The sequence below is a fragment of the Dendronephthya gigantea genome, unplaced genomic scaffold, assembly GCF_004324835.1.
Source record: "Dendronephthya gigantea isolate DGI-Jeju-01 unplaced genomic scaffold, DenGig_1.0 000433F, whole genome shotgun sequence".
Lineage (NCBI taxonomy): Eukaryota > Metazoa > Cnidaria > Anthozoa > Malacalcyonacea > Nephtheidae > Dendronephthya > Dendronephthya gigantea.
This window is the reverse complement of record NW_021163443.1, coordinates 17,637-34,673: the sequence shown is the minus strand read 5'-3', so window position 1 is coordinate 34,673 and position 17,037 is coordinate 17,637. Positions and strand designations below refer to the sequence as shown.

Sequence of the window (17,037 nt, the reverse complement as noted above, 5' to 3'; positions counted from 1 at the left end):
TAGGGCAAGTTATGAAATTATAAAAACAATAGCAATGAACAATTAACTATATGCCTATACTGTACATGCATACATATATACAATGAAAATGTACGGATTACATTGCACACATCTCGGACATACTCATTTCTGGCTTTGTCTATCAACTTTCCTTCTCTTAGTCCCTGTTGTACTCTTGGAGATAACTGCAATGCAAATAAATATTACTAACGTTATATATATATATATACCTTGATATATGATATATTTGATTTATTTTCTCATAGAATTGCTTTAATTACCGATGACTTTTCAGGCAGCTCTATGGATATTATATTCTTTTTTCCAGACTCAGGTGTTTTCACAAAAGCACTGGACAGTGATGCATTGCTCTGTTGATTAAAACAACAATGATTTTCATTAGTATTCTAAAAAGTGCAATTTCATGCAAGCTAGTTCTATTTGCTCCTAAATAAATAAGTTTTCTCCATGGAAATGAATGGTCGTGTCTAAACCTGCCATGTATTAATCAGCAATATTATATCACATAATAATTCAAATGAATGAATAAATACTACATGACAGTCATGACAGTCAGTCAAATACTACATGACAGAACAGAGATCTTCATTTTGCTGCTTCAAAATTTGTAGATGAGATGCTTATAAGGAGTGGACTGGTGAAAGCAAACATCTTTTTTGCCTCCCAATTATCTCCCACCTATAAATTCTAAAGGCCCTGTTACACGGTTACACACAATTTTCCTTGTAACTGGCATTGCAATTCTACTTTAAAGAGCTGTTAATTAGTGAGGAGTCATTAAAATGTAAGTGTAAGAACTGCAATGGAGCGTAATAAAGACAAAAGTTCGGTAGTTGCCAAATCTACATCTCCCAAAAGAAGAATTGAAGTGCAAGTTGCCAGAAAAAATTGCCAAAGGCGGCAAATCTGTTTCTAAGCTAACTATAACTGTATATGTGAAAAATAATGTACAAGTTTATAGATTCTTAGGCTTTTGCACTTTTTTTGTCTTTAACTGGGTAAATATAGGTGGTAGGGTAGTTTAAGAGAACAAAAGATACAAATATATATATATATATATAATAATATATTATATAATATATATATTATATATATTATATAATATATAATATATATATATATACATATTTGTTGTGGGGAAATTGATATGTGACATACATTAATATTGATTACTCACATGACTTGTTTTGGCAGATTCCTGCTTTTCTGCAAAAATGATTGCATTGGGGGTCTGTGTTCATTACAATTTGGCAGCAAAGAAAACATAAAAAAGGAAATGTAGAAAATGACTAAAAAATCAGATATGTTGACAACAAATGAGATGACTGCATCCTTTAGTAGTAGTTGCCTGAACATATTAAACACAATCGTACCATAGGAATAGTTGATTAAGGCCATGGAGCAGCTTTCTTTAGATTCTTTAGTGCTTGTATCCAAAGAACTAGGAAATGCTTTTCTAATTGCAATGATTTGTCCACATTTTAGGCCAATAGTTCTTAGTAACTCATTAATGGATAACCTTAAAGACTGGGCATCGAAAATCTGTAGACACAAACAATTACACAAATCACATTAAAGACCCTGTCAAATCCGATATGGCCCAACATGCAGGGGCAAAAAATGGGCACAGTACACAAAAAAATCCACTATGTCAAGATTTCAGTTGTACTGAACAAGCATGTATACTGAGTGGGAAAATATACCAGTATTGATAGATGTATATGCACTATGAAAACATCATTCAAATATGTTTCCTCAGTAATTATATTTTAACTGAATCTTCGTAAGATTCACAGTTAACAAATCTATTAAATCACACGATGGTATGCAAGCAGAAGTTAACAATGGGCCTGCGTACATGGGCATTTATAATTTTTTATAATCCTTTTTCCCAACCGGAGGGAATCGTGTATTTTAAAAGTGCAAATATTTTAGCATGAACTAATATCACTATAAAATAAATAGAAAATACCAACCTCTTCATCAACAGTAGCCTGATTATCGTTTCATTGGCTTCCGATTCGGATAATTTACGTTTCAAACCCTCCACATCCTGCTCCTGCAAAGTTTAAGCATGCTTTAAAGTAGAAAATAAGTAAAGACTTTGGACTTTGCTCGACTTTGGTGACGATGCTTCCACTCAAAGGGGAATTTTCCTACAAACTTCCCAGACACTGAAACTTCTTTACTTTTGTATTTTGACAAAAATGCAAACCCCTCTTGGCGTTAGCCTTTTCGAAAACAAAGTCATATTTTGCGTAAACTGACAAGATTCACACACAATGAAAAATCATAAAGTTATCACTAAATTGTTTAAATATTCTACAGTGGCTGTGTTCACGAATGTGTACGAAATATACACTAAGTTTTTAATATAAATGAAAAGCCTTAATTTTTTGTTTTCAAAATAAAGTTAAAAGTAAATTCCCTAATCCTTACGGCCTGAAAATAATTAAAAAGACTTCAAAAATAGAAAAAACTGTGCAAAATTGTTGGAATATCTTAATATAATCTTAAAAAACCGTAAAGGAAATTAAAAAATTCAAGATAGTGTGAATTTACTAGGCTTAGTTTCGCTGCGGCTGTTTTATGGCTGTTCACGTTCACCATGCAGTTTATGCTTGCCAACCAAATTTTAAAAATGTACTTACCATCTATTGTCTCCTTAAGCAGTTGCTACTTGTAACTTTCAATAAAAAGACTTGCTAAGTTAGCGACAAGGTGTATCAAATTCTTTTTAACTGTGCGACAAGTCCGACAACAGTCGACATGAACAAAAAAGTCTTGAAAAACAGAAAAAGAAACCCGAAGCACAGCCCGAAGTGTGCCTGACCGAAATGCATCATAGGAATGATTTTGACCATATTTGGAACCTGGATATGAAATACGCGGGAAAGGGAGATTAGAAGAGTTCAAGCTAGAGTCACTGCATAAACAATCCAGAAGACATCTTCTGGATTGTCTATGGTCACTGTCTTTTGTAAAATTTACTTTATGTACAGGTTTACATTTGAGTTAATTTAACTTTGAAGTTCGAATTGACTTAACTCTCAAGTTCGGAATGATTGTACTTTGAAGTTTTACTTGATTTAACTCTGAAGCTGGAATTGGTTTAACTCCAAATTTCGAGTTAATTTAACTCCAGAGTCTCGAATCTTTCAACTGATTTTCAGTTTTGAGTTCATTTAACTCTGAACAGACTGAATTCGAGTTAATTCAACTCTGAAGTTCGAATTGATTTAACTCCGAAGTGCGATTTGATGTTTTCGCCGATTTAGCTAACTCTGAAATGCGAATTGATATAACTCTGAAATTTTAGGTAATTTTAACTCCGACGTTTTAGTTGTTTTAACGCTAAATTTTGAGTTATTTAAACTCCGAAATTCGAGTTGATTTTACCATGAAACAGGAGTTGATTTAACTTCAAAGTTAGAGTGAATTTTACTCCGTAAGTGTAGTTGATTTGACTCTCATGCAGTAAAAATAACTCCCTTGGGAAGTTAAAATAACTTCTTCTCTTTTTAACTCTCTAGATAGTGTTATTTCAACTCCGATTATTGGAAGGATAATTAAAATAACGCTCTTTTCAGAGTAAAAATAACTCTAGAAAAATAACTCTACACCAAGAAGTTTTTTAACCCTACAAAAAGAGTTGCTTTAACTCGATAAAATTCTCTGTGCGGGCAATGCCAATGGGTTGCTCCAGTTCGTGTCGCACTTTTGAGATTTTTAGTACGGCTATCGAATGGATCGCTAGGGAAAGGCTTAACATCGGCAAACTCCTTCATTTGCTCGACGACTTCCTGTTTGTTGCACCGGATTATTCTGCTTGTAAAACAAACTTAGAAGGATTCATTGCTCTTTGTGATTTCATTGGCGTGCATATAGCACCGGGAAAAACCATGGGTCCCTCAACAACCTTAACGTTCGCTGGGATTGAATTAGATACAATACAATTCCAGGCCCGATTGCCGATGGATAAAATCGAGAAATGTGTTCAATCTATCGCACGCTTTTTAATTCGTAAAAAGGTTACACTCAAAGAACTTCAGTCCTTAATTGGATTACTTAATTTCGCATGTTCCGTCATTATGCGTCAGGTCGCGCATTCCTGCGACGCTTAATTGATCTAACGCGTGGCATTTCACACCCTCATTTCTTTATTCGCTTAACGCAAAGTGTGAAACATGATCTTCGTGTCTGGCAAACGTTTCTGTCGAATTTCAACGGCAAATCATTCTTTTTGCACAACCATTGGCGTAATAACTCCCATTTGAATTTATATACTGACGCTTCGGGTAGTATTGGTTTTGGGGCCCTGTTTGGTTGCGACTGGTGCTATGGCGCATGGCCAACTGACTGGCGGAGTTACAATATTGCCGTTCTAGAGCTATATCCGATTGTCCTCAGCCTGTGTTTATGGGGATCAAAAATGCGCAATCATTGTATTTTGTTTCTCACGGATAATGAAGCTTTGGTGTCTGTTATTAATAAGCAAACATCAAAGGATTCTTATATCATGACACTCGTTCGCCGGATGGTTTTAGTTTGTTTAGAATACAATATTTTATTCAAAGCAAAGCATATACTGGGTAAACAAAATGTCCTAGCTGATTGTTTGTCTCGTTTACAGCTCCAAAAATTTTCACAATTGGCGCCGGCCGACATGCATCGAGCTCCAACGCCTATTCCCTTTCACCTGCTGCCGGAAAATTGGCGACTATAGTTTCTCAATTAGCTCAAAGTAGCTTGCAACCTTCTTCAGTGCCGACTTATAAACGGGCATGGGCACTTTTTACGCAATTTCATGGGGCAATTTTTAATGAGGGATCGTTCACTTTGCCTTTGTCGCCCTCAGTCGTTGCGTTATTCATAGCGTACTTATTTGACCTCAAGTACGCCTCTTCAACAGTTAACACTTATGTATCTGCACTTGGTTATACTCATCGCATGTCCGATCAACCGGATCCAACGAGAGTTTTCTACGTAACGCAAATCTTAAAGGGGTATGGTAAGAAAGGCTTCCGCTTAGATAGTAGGTTGCCTATAACTTTACCAATTCTCAATCGTCTTATTGAGGCTGCGCCTCGTATTGCTGGGTCACCGTAACAAATATGTCAATTCCGGGCAATATGCTCTTTAGCATTTTTCGCGTTCCTGAGAATTGGAGAAATAACTAAGAAGTCAAATAACGAGCCCCTTCAATTGCGACAACTCTCCAAAATATCTCCCGATGATGGCCGGGTTGCAGGCATAAGGTTGACTTTCGAGGACTTCAAGCACAATTATAACAGTAGACCTTTCAGTTTGGAAATTTACAGGCAAACGGCATGCTGTCCTGTTCGCTTATTAGAGGAGTACATGATTTTGCTAAGTACCCAGCCCGGAGCTATTTTTCTATCACAACTGGGCATTCCAGTCTCGTGTGACGAGTTTGCCAATCTTCTTAAAAAGGCTTTCCGCTTCTGTGGACTCGATACTTCCAAATATAAGTCTCATTCATTTCGAATAGGCGCCGCTTCCCACGCAGCTGAACACGGGCACTCTGATGCCCAAATTCGAACAATGGGGCGTTGGAAATCTAACGCATTCCTCAAATATATACGTTTTTCTTCCCTATCAACATAGTTTGGATGAATTTTCGAGCGTAAAACGTGCGGGGAGTTTTCTGCTCGAATTGTGCGGTTATTTTATTTCTTCCTCAGCTTGCACATGGTCAGCAAGGGCGATCGTTTGCATTCCGGGGGGGGGGGAAATAAAGTGCTTACACTGTTAATTTGAAGGTGTCAATTTAGCACCAAAAAAGGTGTTGAATCAATATGGCAAAAATAACACCTGTCGAGGTGCTATTTTAACACCATGACCCGGGTGCTAAATTAACTCCAATCCCTGGTGCTAAATTAACCCCCATTCTGGTGTCAGAATAACACCTTTGGGTGTTTAATTAGCACTACATTTGGTGTTAAAGCAGCACCTTTTTACCTACTGCAATTTAATGTGCAGTACATCAGTATAATCATATCTAAATCAAAATTAATGAGACATATACAAGGAAATAAAAATCAATATATTAAACTTGGTCACAGTTGCATATTTACAATTACTCCTGCAGGACTATTTACAAAAACAGCCAGACAAATATTTACAATTTTCAACAATCAATGTCAAGTTCTTTTATAAATTCATCGACAGAAACTCACTTCCCAGCATATGCTCTTCCATGGCCATTTTTTTTATTGTTTGTATTCCCTCATCTGTATATAGAGTCATCAACCTAAGATAAATTATATCAATAATCATTAAAAAAGTCAAATCAGCCCACAAGGTTTCCTAACATAAAGAGGAGAATTTCTCCTTCTGTTAGACCTAAAGCAACCACTAGCTGTGCTCTGAATGTCTGTTTTGAAAAACAAATTGTTTATCAATGGGAGAAAATCTAATTAGGTACCAAAACTATAATAGGTACACTAAGCAATGGATAAATTAAGACAGTCTAAATAGCAGATTGTGGGGCAATAAACTACAGGTGACATTGTAATTTTGTCCTTGGGAAAATTATAGTATATTAATTGCATGATTTACCTGATTCTCTGTACGGCTAATCTTGTTTGTTGTTTCTATCCGGTTTGAAAGAACCAATACATACTTCTTGGCACAATTTTTGGCATTCTTGACAACTCTTGATAGACTGAAATTTGCCAACCATACCATTGACCAATCTGTTCTTGCACATTTCACTTCCAAATTCTGCCTTTACCTGCAACAAATACAGTGTAATAGAATGTGTTCAGTTGCAAACCTTACTTGCAAAAGAAAATGATTTTACTAAATTAAGGAAACCATACTTTGTTATTTGACCAAAATATAAATGTGAATTTGAAAAATGACAGGCTAAAATGGGACTTTCAGATAACCTGTATAGGAGATTATATTTCACACAGTAATAATTCTATCAAAGGACATACACAAGCATTGATTTTAGACAAATAACTTGCCCTCTAAGTCACATTTATCAAAATAGAGCACGGATTATTGTTAATATATCAAAATAGAGCACGAACAATCGTTGATATAGGATAAAATATCGCAAAATTACGTCAATAAAATAAGAGACTAGCGAAGACGCTTCATAAAATTACGGTAAAATAAATATGAACAGATACCTATTATTGCAATGATATTTTCTTTGACCACAGCTTCCTGAAGAGATCGCAGTAAAGTAGAATACGTCATTTGGCCTCTCTAGAATAAAAAAATAGCACACATTTGTTTGTTTAGCGATTTGGCCGTTTCACTCCGTTTGACTTTGAGCGAACATGGATATTGTATGTCTGAATTTGATCAAATTCAAACACTTACCAAGATATTTCAGAGATAATACAACAACCAATTGCCTTGAAATTTCCTTATTAGAGCCCGTTGTTGTTCACGATATTTAGAAGTACCGAAATAGTTGAGTAAATACGCTCAAAACTTCTTGAACACAGCAGCATAAACATCTTGATGAATATACGAATCAAAAGAGTTTTCAAACGACGCGCTCAAAAATTTGCATACAAACGCCGACACGTGTCATATTTCGTTCCTTATATGGACATACATATGCTTATACGCGATTGCGAAATATTTACTTTGTAGCAATCAATACATAGCACAGAATAACATAGTTTGATAAAATAAAAAGGACAATGGATCACTATCGATGTATTTCGGGGTTTTTTTATAGAAACGTATCTGTCGTAATTCATAGCAACAAGCCGAATTTCCATGTCGTCTTTTAGATGAATAGTTGTGCGAAAACGCACGCGAATTTCTTGTTCCAAAATCATCTCATTCGAAAATACAATTTTTTTTTCCAATATCTTAAATAAAATCAAACGTGCTCTTTCCCGTCCTATCCGCCATTTGGTGTTATTTTGGCCCCCCATATTTAACTCCCTATATGGCGTTATTTTAGCACTTCCCGTCGGCAAAAGAGGTGTTATTTTGGCACCTTGCAATGGTGCTGGTAATATGGTGTCATATTGGCACTTTTAGCCTAATGGCAGATTTGGTGGTGTTAAATTAGCACCGAATTTGGTGCCAAAATAGCACTTTCTATTTAACACCACTGCATGGTGTTGATTTGGCACCTACGGTGGTGCTATTTTAACACTTCAAAATTAACAGTGTATAACAGGGTGATGGAGAAGCTTCTTCTGGGCGCGGTAATATTGTGACTCTGCTAAACTAATATCAGTTAAGTGTAGATTATCAGCAAGGGCGATAATCTATGCCTTTTAACGGGCTTTGTAAGTGCCTTTTTGCCCATGTTCGTTTATACGGTCGCGCAGACCGCTGATCCTGTATTAATGTATTACGAAACTTTCTGAAACTTTCTGCATGCATCCCTTTCCTTGGGGTGGGGTCAACTTGCTTTGCTTCGTTGTTTTGGCGGTAATTTGCCTCCACCCTTTTCTGAGCGTAACTATTTGGAATTTTAATGCAATGTATTAATAAATATCTTTTGTTTAACAGAAATAAAGCGGCTAGGAGAACCATTACTCCTAGCCAAAATTATCCCAAAACGGCGTAAAATTTAATGTGTCATTATTGATGCTCAGAAAACTGAGCTGCGGAAAGAGTATGCAAAATTCATGCCTGGCAATATATCTATGCGTAAATAAATCACATTACATAAAACAAAATATTTACGAAGGAAATAAGAAATTTATGTAATGTGATTTTATAAATAGACTATTAAGGCAAGGTTAACCCCCAAGGGGATACGCCTTGCCGACGATAATTAAAAATCTTATATTATGGGCTTTGTGTCCTATCTAAAAGACCGACAGGTAATGGATGGCACGCAATATGGGAAAGGTGGTCAATGGCCAGCAGCAAATCGAAAACTAACAAAGACCGAATACCCAAACCATAAACGGTCAGTTTAAGCGTGACATCGCGAAAGACAGATCTCCTTTAAAGTTGAACCCACCTCCTCCCCAAAGCCTCCGCTAACAATTATGTACATTGGACGATTTACCGTAGCTGATATATATGAGAGAGGAACGTTATATCTCAATTAGTGATGGTCGTAGGCCGTATCTACAGGTGCTGGCGGTAATTTGCCTCCACCCTTTTCTGTGCGTAACTATTTGGAATTTTAATGCAATGTATTAATAAATATCGTTTTGTTTAACAGAAATAAAGCGGCTAGGAGAACCATTACTCCTAGCCAAAATTATCCCAAAACGGCGTAAAATTTAATGTGTCATTATTGATGCTCAGAAAACTGAGCTGCGGAAAGGGTATGCAAAATTCATGCCTGGCAATATATCTATGCGTAAATAAATCACATTACATAAAGGCCTAGAGTTGGAAGTGGAAGCACTGCATGTTTACGCTTTTCAGTCCCTGTATAATTTATAACCTAATTTCATGTAAATCAAGCCAAATCCATAATACATGCACACAGCAAAATCGTGAGTCTTATTTTAAGAAAAAAAAATACAAACAAGTAAAATTGTTCTTGTCAGTATAGTAAGAATATTATTCTAGGCAAGAATCCAGGCAAGAATATTATTCTTACCTGGAATCTCATTTTAAGAAAAACAATTCTTGCAACAAGAATTTTCTAAAGAAAAAATACTCGTTTTAAGTAACACATTGCTTGAAATAAGCAAAATTATTATTGTATATTAAGGAACCTACTCACACAATTCTTACCTAGAATGTTACAAATAAGAAAAAAACTACTTAAAACAAGAATAATTTTACTTATAATAAGTACAAAATTTTTAGACAAAAGAAAACATCACAGATACATTATTCTTATACATTATTTTAGTTCAAAATATTAAAACTACTTATTTAGTGGCCATACTAAATATATAAATGCCATACATTTACATCTGACAGAAATAGTTTTTTCAAAGTACTGCTAGGTTTGTGCAATACCTTGCTCAAATAAACAAGTCTTTCAAGGACTTAATTAAAAATTGCTAATTGGCAAGTTTAGGAAAGTATCCGATAGAGCTCAGATAATGAAATTAAGCCCTTGTATGAACCCAGAAGTAGTTGAATAAAAATATTCATGGAAGAAGACAAACACATCTATGCAAACTCACTGCATGTCTTCAATTATTACACATAAGCTAAAGTCATTCATTCCTGAGCAATGTTTCCCTTTGATTATTGACCAGCTGTTCTTAAATTTTGTATATCATGCCAAACATGAAAATATTTATAAGATCACCTGGAGTATTTTTTTCCTTGAAAATTAAGTGCTGAAACACTGTGGGTCCAATTAACCATTGGTATAGCAAATTTTCCACTGAATTTCTTGCTCACTACCTCAATCCATGTTCCTAATAAAACAAAAAAGCAAGCATACTTGAGAAATCAGAGTTAAGATAACAAATGTTAAAGAAACTAAGCAGTGCATAATATGTGTGAAATATATGATTGGGGATGCTATGCACAGTTTTGCATGCTCTGACATATATAAAATTAGGCATAAAGGGTAGTCATCTGGTAAGCTGTCAATGATTTTTCCTTTTATAACACGTTCTAGAGTAAAGTGTGATATTCTGTTTACTTAAAATTGGCTCATTTTTTGCCAAATAAATGAGTATTTCTCAAGAAACGGTTTGCAACAGCATTTAACATGCTAAAAAAGCCATTTTTGCAAAAAATCTGCAAGAAAAGACAGAGGTTTGGCTGATATCAAGTAAATATTCAAATATTAGCAACAAAAATATTGTTTATTGCTATATTCATCTTTTTTATTAAAATTATTATCTATGTATATAGAAGAAGAATATAAATAGCCAAAAACTGATCATTTTGCAAAAGTCAAGATCTCAAAATCAGGCAAGGCTTCGAGATCTCGAAACCAGGCAAAGGCTTCGAGATCTCGAAACCAGGCAAAGGCTTCGAGATCTCGAAACCAGGCAAAGGCTTTGAGATCTCAAAACCAGACAAGGCTTCGAGATCTCGAAACCAGGCAAGGCTTCAAGATCTCGAAACCAGGCAAAGGCTTCGAGATCTCGAAACCAGGCAAAGGCTTCGAGATCTCGAAACCAGACAAGGACTTGAGATATTAAAGCATTGGCTGGTTTCAAGTGCTCTAAGGAATGACTATGGTTACTGGTACAGTTACCAAAACATTGGTATGTTAAGATTAAATTAATTTTGTATATATAAATATTGCAAGCCATTAATTACAGCTTAAAATTTTTAAATGTATATATGTGATGTTGCTACTCTGAGTCACCAATAGTTCCGAAATATCAACCACTCGAACCGTCTTGACCTTGTAGCTCAGTTGGAAGAGCATTGGACTAGCAAACCAAAGGTCGCGGGTTCGATTCCCACCGTGGTCAAGCTAATTTTTCAGCTTGCCCGGTTGGTGACTCACATATATACATTTAATATACACACCTGAGTCTTTGCATTATCACTTTAAAATTTTTAATTAGTTTTGTCTTTGTTGAAAAATTCTCTAATACTTCGCTTAGTATCCTTCTGCAGTTTATCGTTTTCATCAAGTTCAAATGATGCTAAATATATACAGTCCTTTGGCAGCTCATCAATCCAAGGCAAATTATTGTACAACCAAGGAGTCCATTTCTTGTTCCAAGAACCTTTCCAGTAGTGCACCTTGACATTATCTTCATCTTTTTCAACAACTTTGCCAATGACGGGTACCTTTTCATAATTTTCAAGGTTTACTGCCACAAATACCCCAACTGTCACAAACTGCCACAGGTTATCAACTTCTGAGACTGTTTTTGGTCTCACATAAGGGCCAGTGTAAACCTTAAAAAGAATTTGAGAAATTAGTAAATATGAGACTTTACAGTACCTAGTTGATCTGCTGTAGTGTATTGGACACTACTCTCCATTGTCATCAACTCTGATCGCATGCACATTGGCCAGCTACCCTCACTGAGGTTGGTGTGTTTTAACTGTACATAGCCTTAATACTATACCTCTGGAATCTCATTAAACTGAGCATTGACAAGCTCAGCTGCCTTTTCTGTGGCATCTGACATGGGTGCTACAAGCACGGTCAAGGATGACAAAGCATGTGGTGTTGCCATTGTGTTTGAAGAACAAGCCTTTAAGATCTTTACTTCGTCTAGCAGCCACAAGGAACGCTTCTCCGGGGAGACTTGGTATGTTTCCAAAGCATCTGCAAAGAAGGTGTCCCACCACTCCTTTTGTTCAGTAGAAATGACTCTGGAGTTGTTTAGAAATTTCGGGATATCCTTCTTCAATCTGTCTAAGTCCACATTATCTGGTGAAGATGGAACAAGATCAGGGGCACCTTCTGGGATCTCCAAATCCTATAAAATGATATATTTAAAATATTCAATTAGAGTTTGTTTGTTATACACTTGCGTGATGTTGATGTCAAAATAACAATATTTTCACTTGCTTAACCTTATCTGACAAACTATTCACAATTGTTAATACAATAATAAAATAATCCCAAGGGCCAAGAGGCCCAAGATACCCAAATGTGGCCAATGTCGTTAACACGTTAAAATGTCGTTAACTTTAATCACGTAGTTAGGCCGGTTGTATAAAGACGTGGTTAGCGTTATTCATAGTTAAATTGTAGTTAAAGTTAATCATCCTCAAAAGTATCGTTAACTTCTCAAAACGTAATTAAATATTGCCCCATAAACCTTGGAGGAGCAACAAAACATTAAAATCAACACATACCAAGGTTTTCAGCCGTTAATACGCTTTTATTCTTGCCATTTGGGCTCCAACAGAATATATTTTTGCTTCGGAAGACATGTCGATGCCGAATTGCGATCCTAGCAAAGACTAGCCATCGCCATTTTCATCGGCAACTTGTAGGTTGATTCAAAGGGACCTTTTTATATCAAGGACACCTTTTTCGTTGACTTATTTGGATGTATTTTGAACATTTTCTTTTATTTATTGCGTTTTTATATTCAATATTTCCGATCAAAATATTGTCAACTTTTGTAAATACGAGTCCTCAGTCTTGTTAAAAATCTATAGCAGCGGTCAATATTATAGAGATGCTTCATGCTATTTCTAACAGCTGGGAAATTTGCTGTCGCTGTGCAAAAAATCGCTGGCACATAGCAGCATGTTTGTTCGAATTCGAATTTTTAACGAAATTCACAAAGCGAAAGTTTTATTGAGATCTGAATTTCTTTCGGCAGTGATCGAAAAGTTTAAAGTATGGAAAGCTCCTTATTAGCTCACGAACATTACTTCTGCTGTTAAAAATGGACTTTTTAACAGTGGATTTTGTTAAAATGGTGCCGCGAAAGATTCCATGGCTCCAACGAGGCAACGAGCGGTTGTATTTTTTCAACTGCTGTATTTATTTGTGAATGGCATGGAAACTCTCTTGCTTTAGCGGTCTAAATTTACATATTATGTAAATTGGATTCGTGTTGTAATACAAGACGAATTTTCAACTGGCTGGGACTGAATATGGGGGAGTGATAAGTGCATTCAAGTCTTGGGAAGAAGACCCGATGACTTGAACCCGCTTGAACACAACATTGGCGCGCGTGATTTTGACCAAAGTCTCTTGGCTCAACCTTGATTTCTAAAATGAGAAAGAGGTACGTAATATTTTTCTTGCAACCTTTAGTGTCGCTTCTGGTCGATATTTTCCCAGATAATTCCGCATTTTCACGGGAATCGAAAATTTCCATATGCCTAAGCACCTGTGGAGTTTGTGAACCTGAGTCACGGGTATTTACCGAGCAAGCCGGATAGCTCGAAATCTCAACGAAATCTCCAAATTTTTTGCACTATATTTGGCATCCACATCGTTTGTTGTTTAAGATGAACAGCATTTTGTGGATATGAAAATTGCCTTTCCCAATGAAATCGTAGATTGTACTTGATATATTGGGTATATTTGCGTGCTTTTTAGTTTGAGAGTTCATGCCTGATTGAATATAGTACAGTAAAAGGTCCGTTTATGTACATGTAACATGCACACAATCTGGAAACATGGTCAGTGTTACAGTATTTCATATTGTTGCATGATGTTTGCTGTGGTACACTCAGCCTGACCTCAACTTCTACCCCAACAGACCATACATGTTGTTATTTTAGTCATGTATTTTTATTTCATTTTTATACATTCTAGTCATGAGCATCAAAAGATTTAGAGCAGTTTCTAAGGATGATGAGAACCATCAACTTCAGGCATAACGTCGAACAGACAAGATTTGTCATCTTCCCGGGAGAGACTCCTAACATGTCAGTTCTTGTGACAGTCCTAGAGTCCATGGGCATTGAATGGGACATTGCGTATTATCATTGCAATCCTGTAGTACTACAAGGTATGTGTAATATTAAAACTGTTATATATTTTGTGCATCATTCCCTTGTGCAGTGATTTTTTTAATTTTCATACTTATGAAATCACAAAGAAAGAAGAATGGTTGTATAAAGAGAAAGTTATGAAGTTTTATGCATCACATGCTTTCTCCAGTATAACCCAAAATGCTAACATATCAGTAAGGTGCTCCATGCTATCAGACCTTGAATGCCATACAACCTCATACTGTGAGCATTCATAATTTGTGTTGTTTCTTGCAGAGAGCTGTTCCTTGACAAAGTCAACACACCCTCTCATTGTGACAAAAACATGTCAACCAATCAAAGGAGATGACCTATTCACGCAGTCTGCAGATGAGTTCTTCGCAGAAAAAGACACTGGAATCACCCACCAAAGGCAAAAGCCAGTTAAATTGTATGTAAAATTGCTAAACCTTTTTGTACAGGACAAAACTCTATATGTAGTTGATGCCTGCGGAGGTTCAGGATCATGTGCCTTAGCTTGCCAAGAACTTTGTGTAAAATGCCTAGTTCTTGACAGGTCTGCTATTAAAGTGAGATTAATCCAGCAGAGGGCTAAATAAATCAGGTAAACCTAGCAAATACAGTATGTACCTGACAGTAGTGATCTTAATATGTTGTTTTTATTGAAAGTGTATATGGTAGAGTTGCTGTTCATTGCTGTACCAGCTTCTATGTTAAGCTCAAGAATGTATTTTATTAATGTAATTTATTTAATTAATTAATTATATGATTAATTGAACAATTTCCTAACAGTTAATATTGTATTGTTATATTGTAATTATTATATTGTATTATTATATTATATTGTATATTTTCTCTAAATCAGGCAAGGCTTCGAGATCTCGAAACCAGGCAAAGGCTTCGAGATCTCGAAACCAAAAGGCTTCGAGATCTCGAAACCAGGCAAAGGCTTCGAGATCTCAAAACCAGACAAGGCTTCGAGATCTCAAAACCAGGCAAAGGCTTCGAGATCTCGAAACCAGGCAAGGCTTTCGAGATCTCGAAACCAGAAAAGGTTTGCTTTGTGATATTGGACATGCTGTAAATCAATTTTCCATTATAATTGTGGCAAATTTGCGAAATACCACACTGTGCTGAATCAATCTTCATTTTAGTAGCAAAATACCTCAAAATAGCAAGATGATTAATGTATCTGCCACGTATTTAAATAAAATGTGTTTCATTAACTGTTTTTATCATGTATTATTATATGGCCTGCTAAATGATGAGATTTTTTATAATTTATCAATAGACAATTGGTACAGTTTATGCAATTTGGGGTGATTTTACATCAAATTGACCACTAACAGCTAGCATTGTATTTTTTTGTGGAAATTAAAAAAAATAGCAAAACCTTCAATATTTAGAACTTAGAGAAAAATTGATAAAACGTCCCAAGTTAGCAATGCAAACATTCTTGTTTTGTAAATTTTACACGTTCTGCCCAAATTCAACAACAAAATGTTTTTTTTCTTGCTGTATTTGGCTTTAATGTGGCATTTTGTTAAGAAATGCACTAAACAGAATATCACACTTTACTCTGGAACGTGTTTTATCTATTACATGATAAATAAGTATATAATCAATTGGTCAATAAGTATATAATTACCGGTATATTATATTATACATTAAAAACTAAGCCATATGCTTAGGTGAATAATCTAACAGCATTGCACAATTCCTTATAATGCATTACTTACCACAGATATTACTTTCCAATGAGACCTCTTTCATTACAGGTTTAGACATAAACATCACCACTTGTTAATCCACCATCTAAGAATGCATATAAAAAAATTTAAAAGGCAATATAACAGTTATTTCATCCTAATTCTTAATCAAAACTTATGTATATCCAGTAACCAAGATTCAGTATATCATGATCCTAAGATTGAGTACAAATGTTTCAGCTAAAATTTGACCATGGTTTTATAGCTAACGTCAATATCACGTACACTTTTTATGGCATAGTGCCTATAGTATAACCACGTTATAATATATTTATATAAACGTCGTTCATTTATCGGGAATGATGAGTATTAAAACTGTGAATATATCTGTTTATTGTTTATAAATACGTTTACTGTTTACGCGGCAAATTCAAAAATAGCTTTCGTCTGTTTGCGCGTATAATTTTAAATCCTTACCTCTTAGAAGACTGAGATTCCCAGCCACTTTTAAAACAATCTGCGCAATCTTCTGCAGGAAATTTTGCGACATAATGTCCAGTAAATCCTATCCACAGTAATCCACAATAATCCACAGTTCTTTCCGCCAGTTGGCAGTTAGCGAAGTTTAAAATATATATTTTCATAAGAAACGAACTACGTCCATTCAGAATGCTTAAATAGGCATTAAAACCTTCATTTCGTCTGCATATGAAACGAAACTTGCGAATCTTTGCTCGGTTATTAAATGTTACTTAGTAAGAATGTAAAAATATTCTTGGTTGTTTGAAATAAATTGGTTGTTTGAAATTAGTATTCTTGGCAAGTGAATTGGCAACAAGCGTTTTTGATTGCCGGTTTTAAGTTAACAATGTTTCTTGCCAAGAATCCACAAAGACCTTCCTTGTTTTAAGAATACCAAAATTATTAGTTAGAATACAAGCTAGAACATTTACTTGTTTTAAGAAACGGTTATTCTTGCTTAAAAAAAGTT

The 17,037-nt window shown here is 35.4% G+C and overlaps 2 protein-coding genes, 1 long non-coding RNA gene and 1 other non-coding gene across 5 annotated transcripts; 2 read left to right on the top strand and 2 right to left on the bottom strand.

Moving 5' to 3' along the window:
* Positions 1–331: 331 nt before the first annotated feature.
* On the bottom strand, positions 332–2,131 carry LOC114543288. Its single transcript, XR_003689970.1, has 3 exons — positions 1,998–2,131; positions 1,199–1,563; positions 332–371 (listed from the first exon to the last, which is right to left on the bottom strand). It is a non-coding gene; the product is annotated as an uncharacterized LOC114543288 (long non-coding RNA).
* A 9,183-nt stretch (positions 2,132–11,314) lies between these two features.
* Trnaa-agc lies at positions 11,315–11,387 on the top strand. Its single transcript has one exon. It is a non-coding gene; the product is annotated as a tRNA-Ala (tRNA).
* A 61-nt stretch (positions 11,388–11,448) lies between these two features.
* Positions 11,449–12,703, bottom strand: LOC114543290. The gene is made up of 3 exons (XM_028562336.1): positions 12,451–12,703; positions 11,997–12,353; positions 11,449–11,823 (listed from the first exon to the last, which is right to left on the bottom strand). Exons 2-3 carry the CDS (start codon positions 12,105–12,107, stop codon positions 11,476–11,478), a joined length of 459 nt encoding a protein of 152 aa, XP_028418137.1. The 5' UTR covers positions 12,108–12,353; positions 12,451–12,703; the 3' UTR covers positions 11,449–11,475.
* Positions 12,704–13,129: 426 nt separating this feature from the next.
* Positions 13,130–15,530, top strand: LOC114543289. Of its 2 annotated transcripts, none has more exons than XM_028562334.1 (3): positions 13,130–13,622; positions 14,159–14,354; positions 14,614–15,072. In XM_028562334.1, exons 2-3 carry the CDS (start codon positions 14,195–14,197, stop codon positions 14,934–14,936), a joined length of 483 nt encoding a protein of 160 aa, XP_028418135.1. In that variant the 5' UTR covers positions 13,130–13,622; positions 14,159–14,194; the 3' UTR covers positions 14,937–15,072. The 2 variants fall into 2 exon arrangements, with proteins under 2 accessions (XP_028418135.1, XP_028418136.1); XM_028562335.1 differs by lacking the exon at positions 13,130–13,622 and adding an exon at positions 13,799–14,022 and having other exon boundaries at positions 14,614–15,530.
* The last annotated feature ends 1,507 nt before the right edge of the window (positions 15,531–17,037 follow it).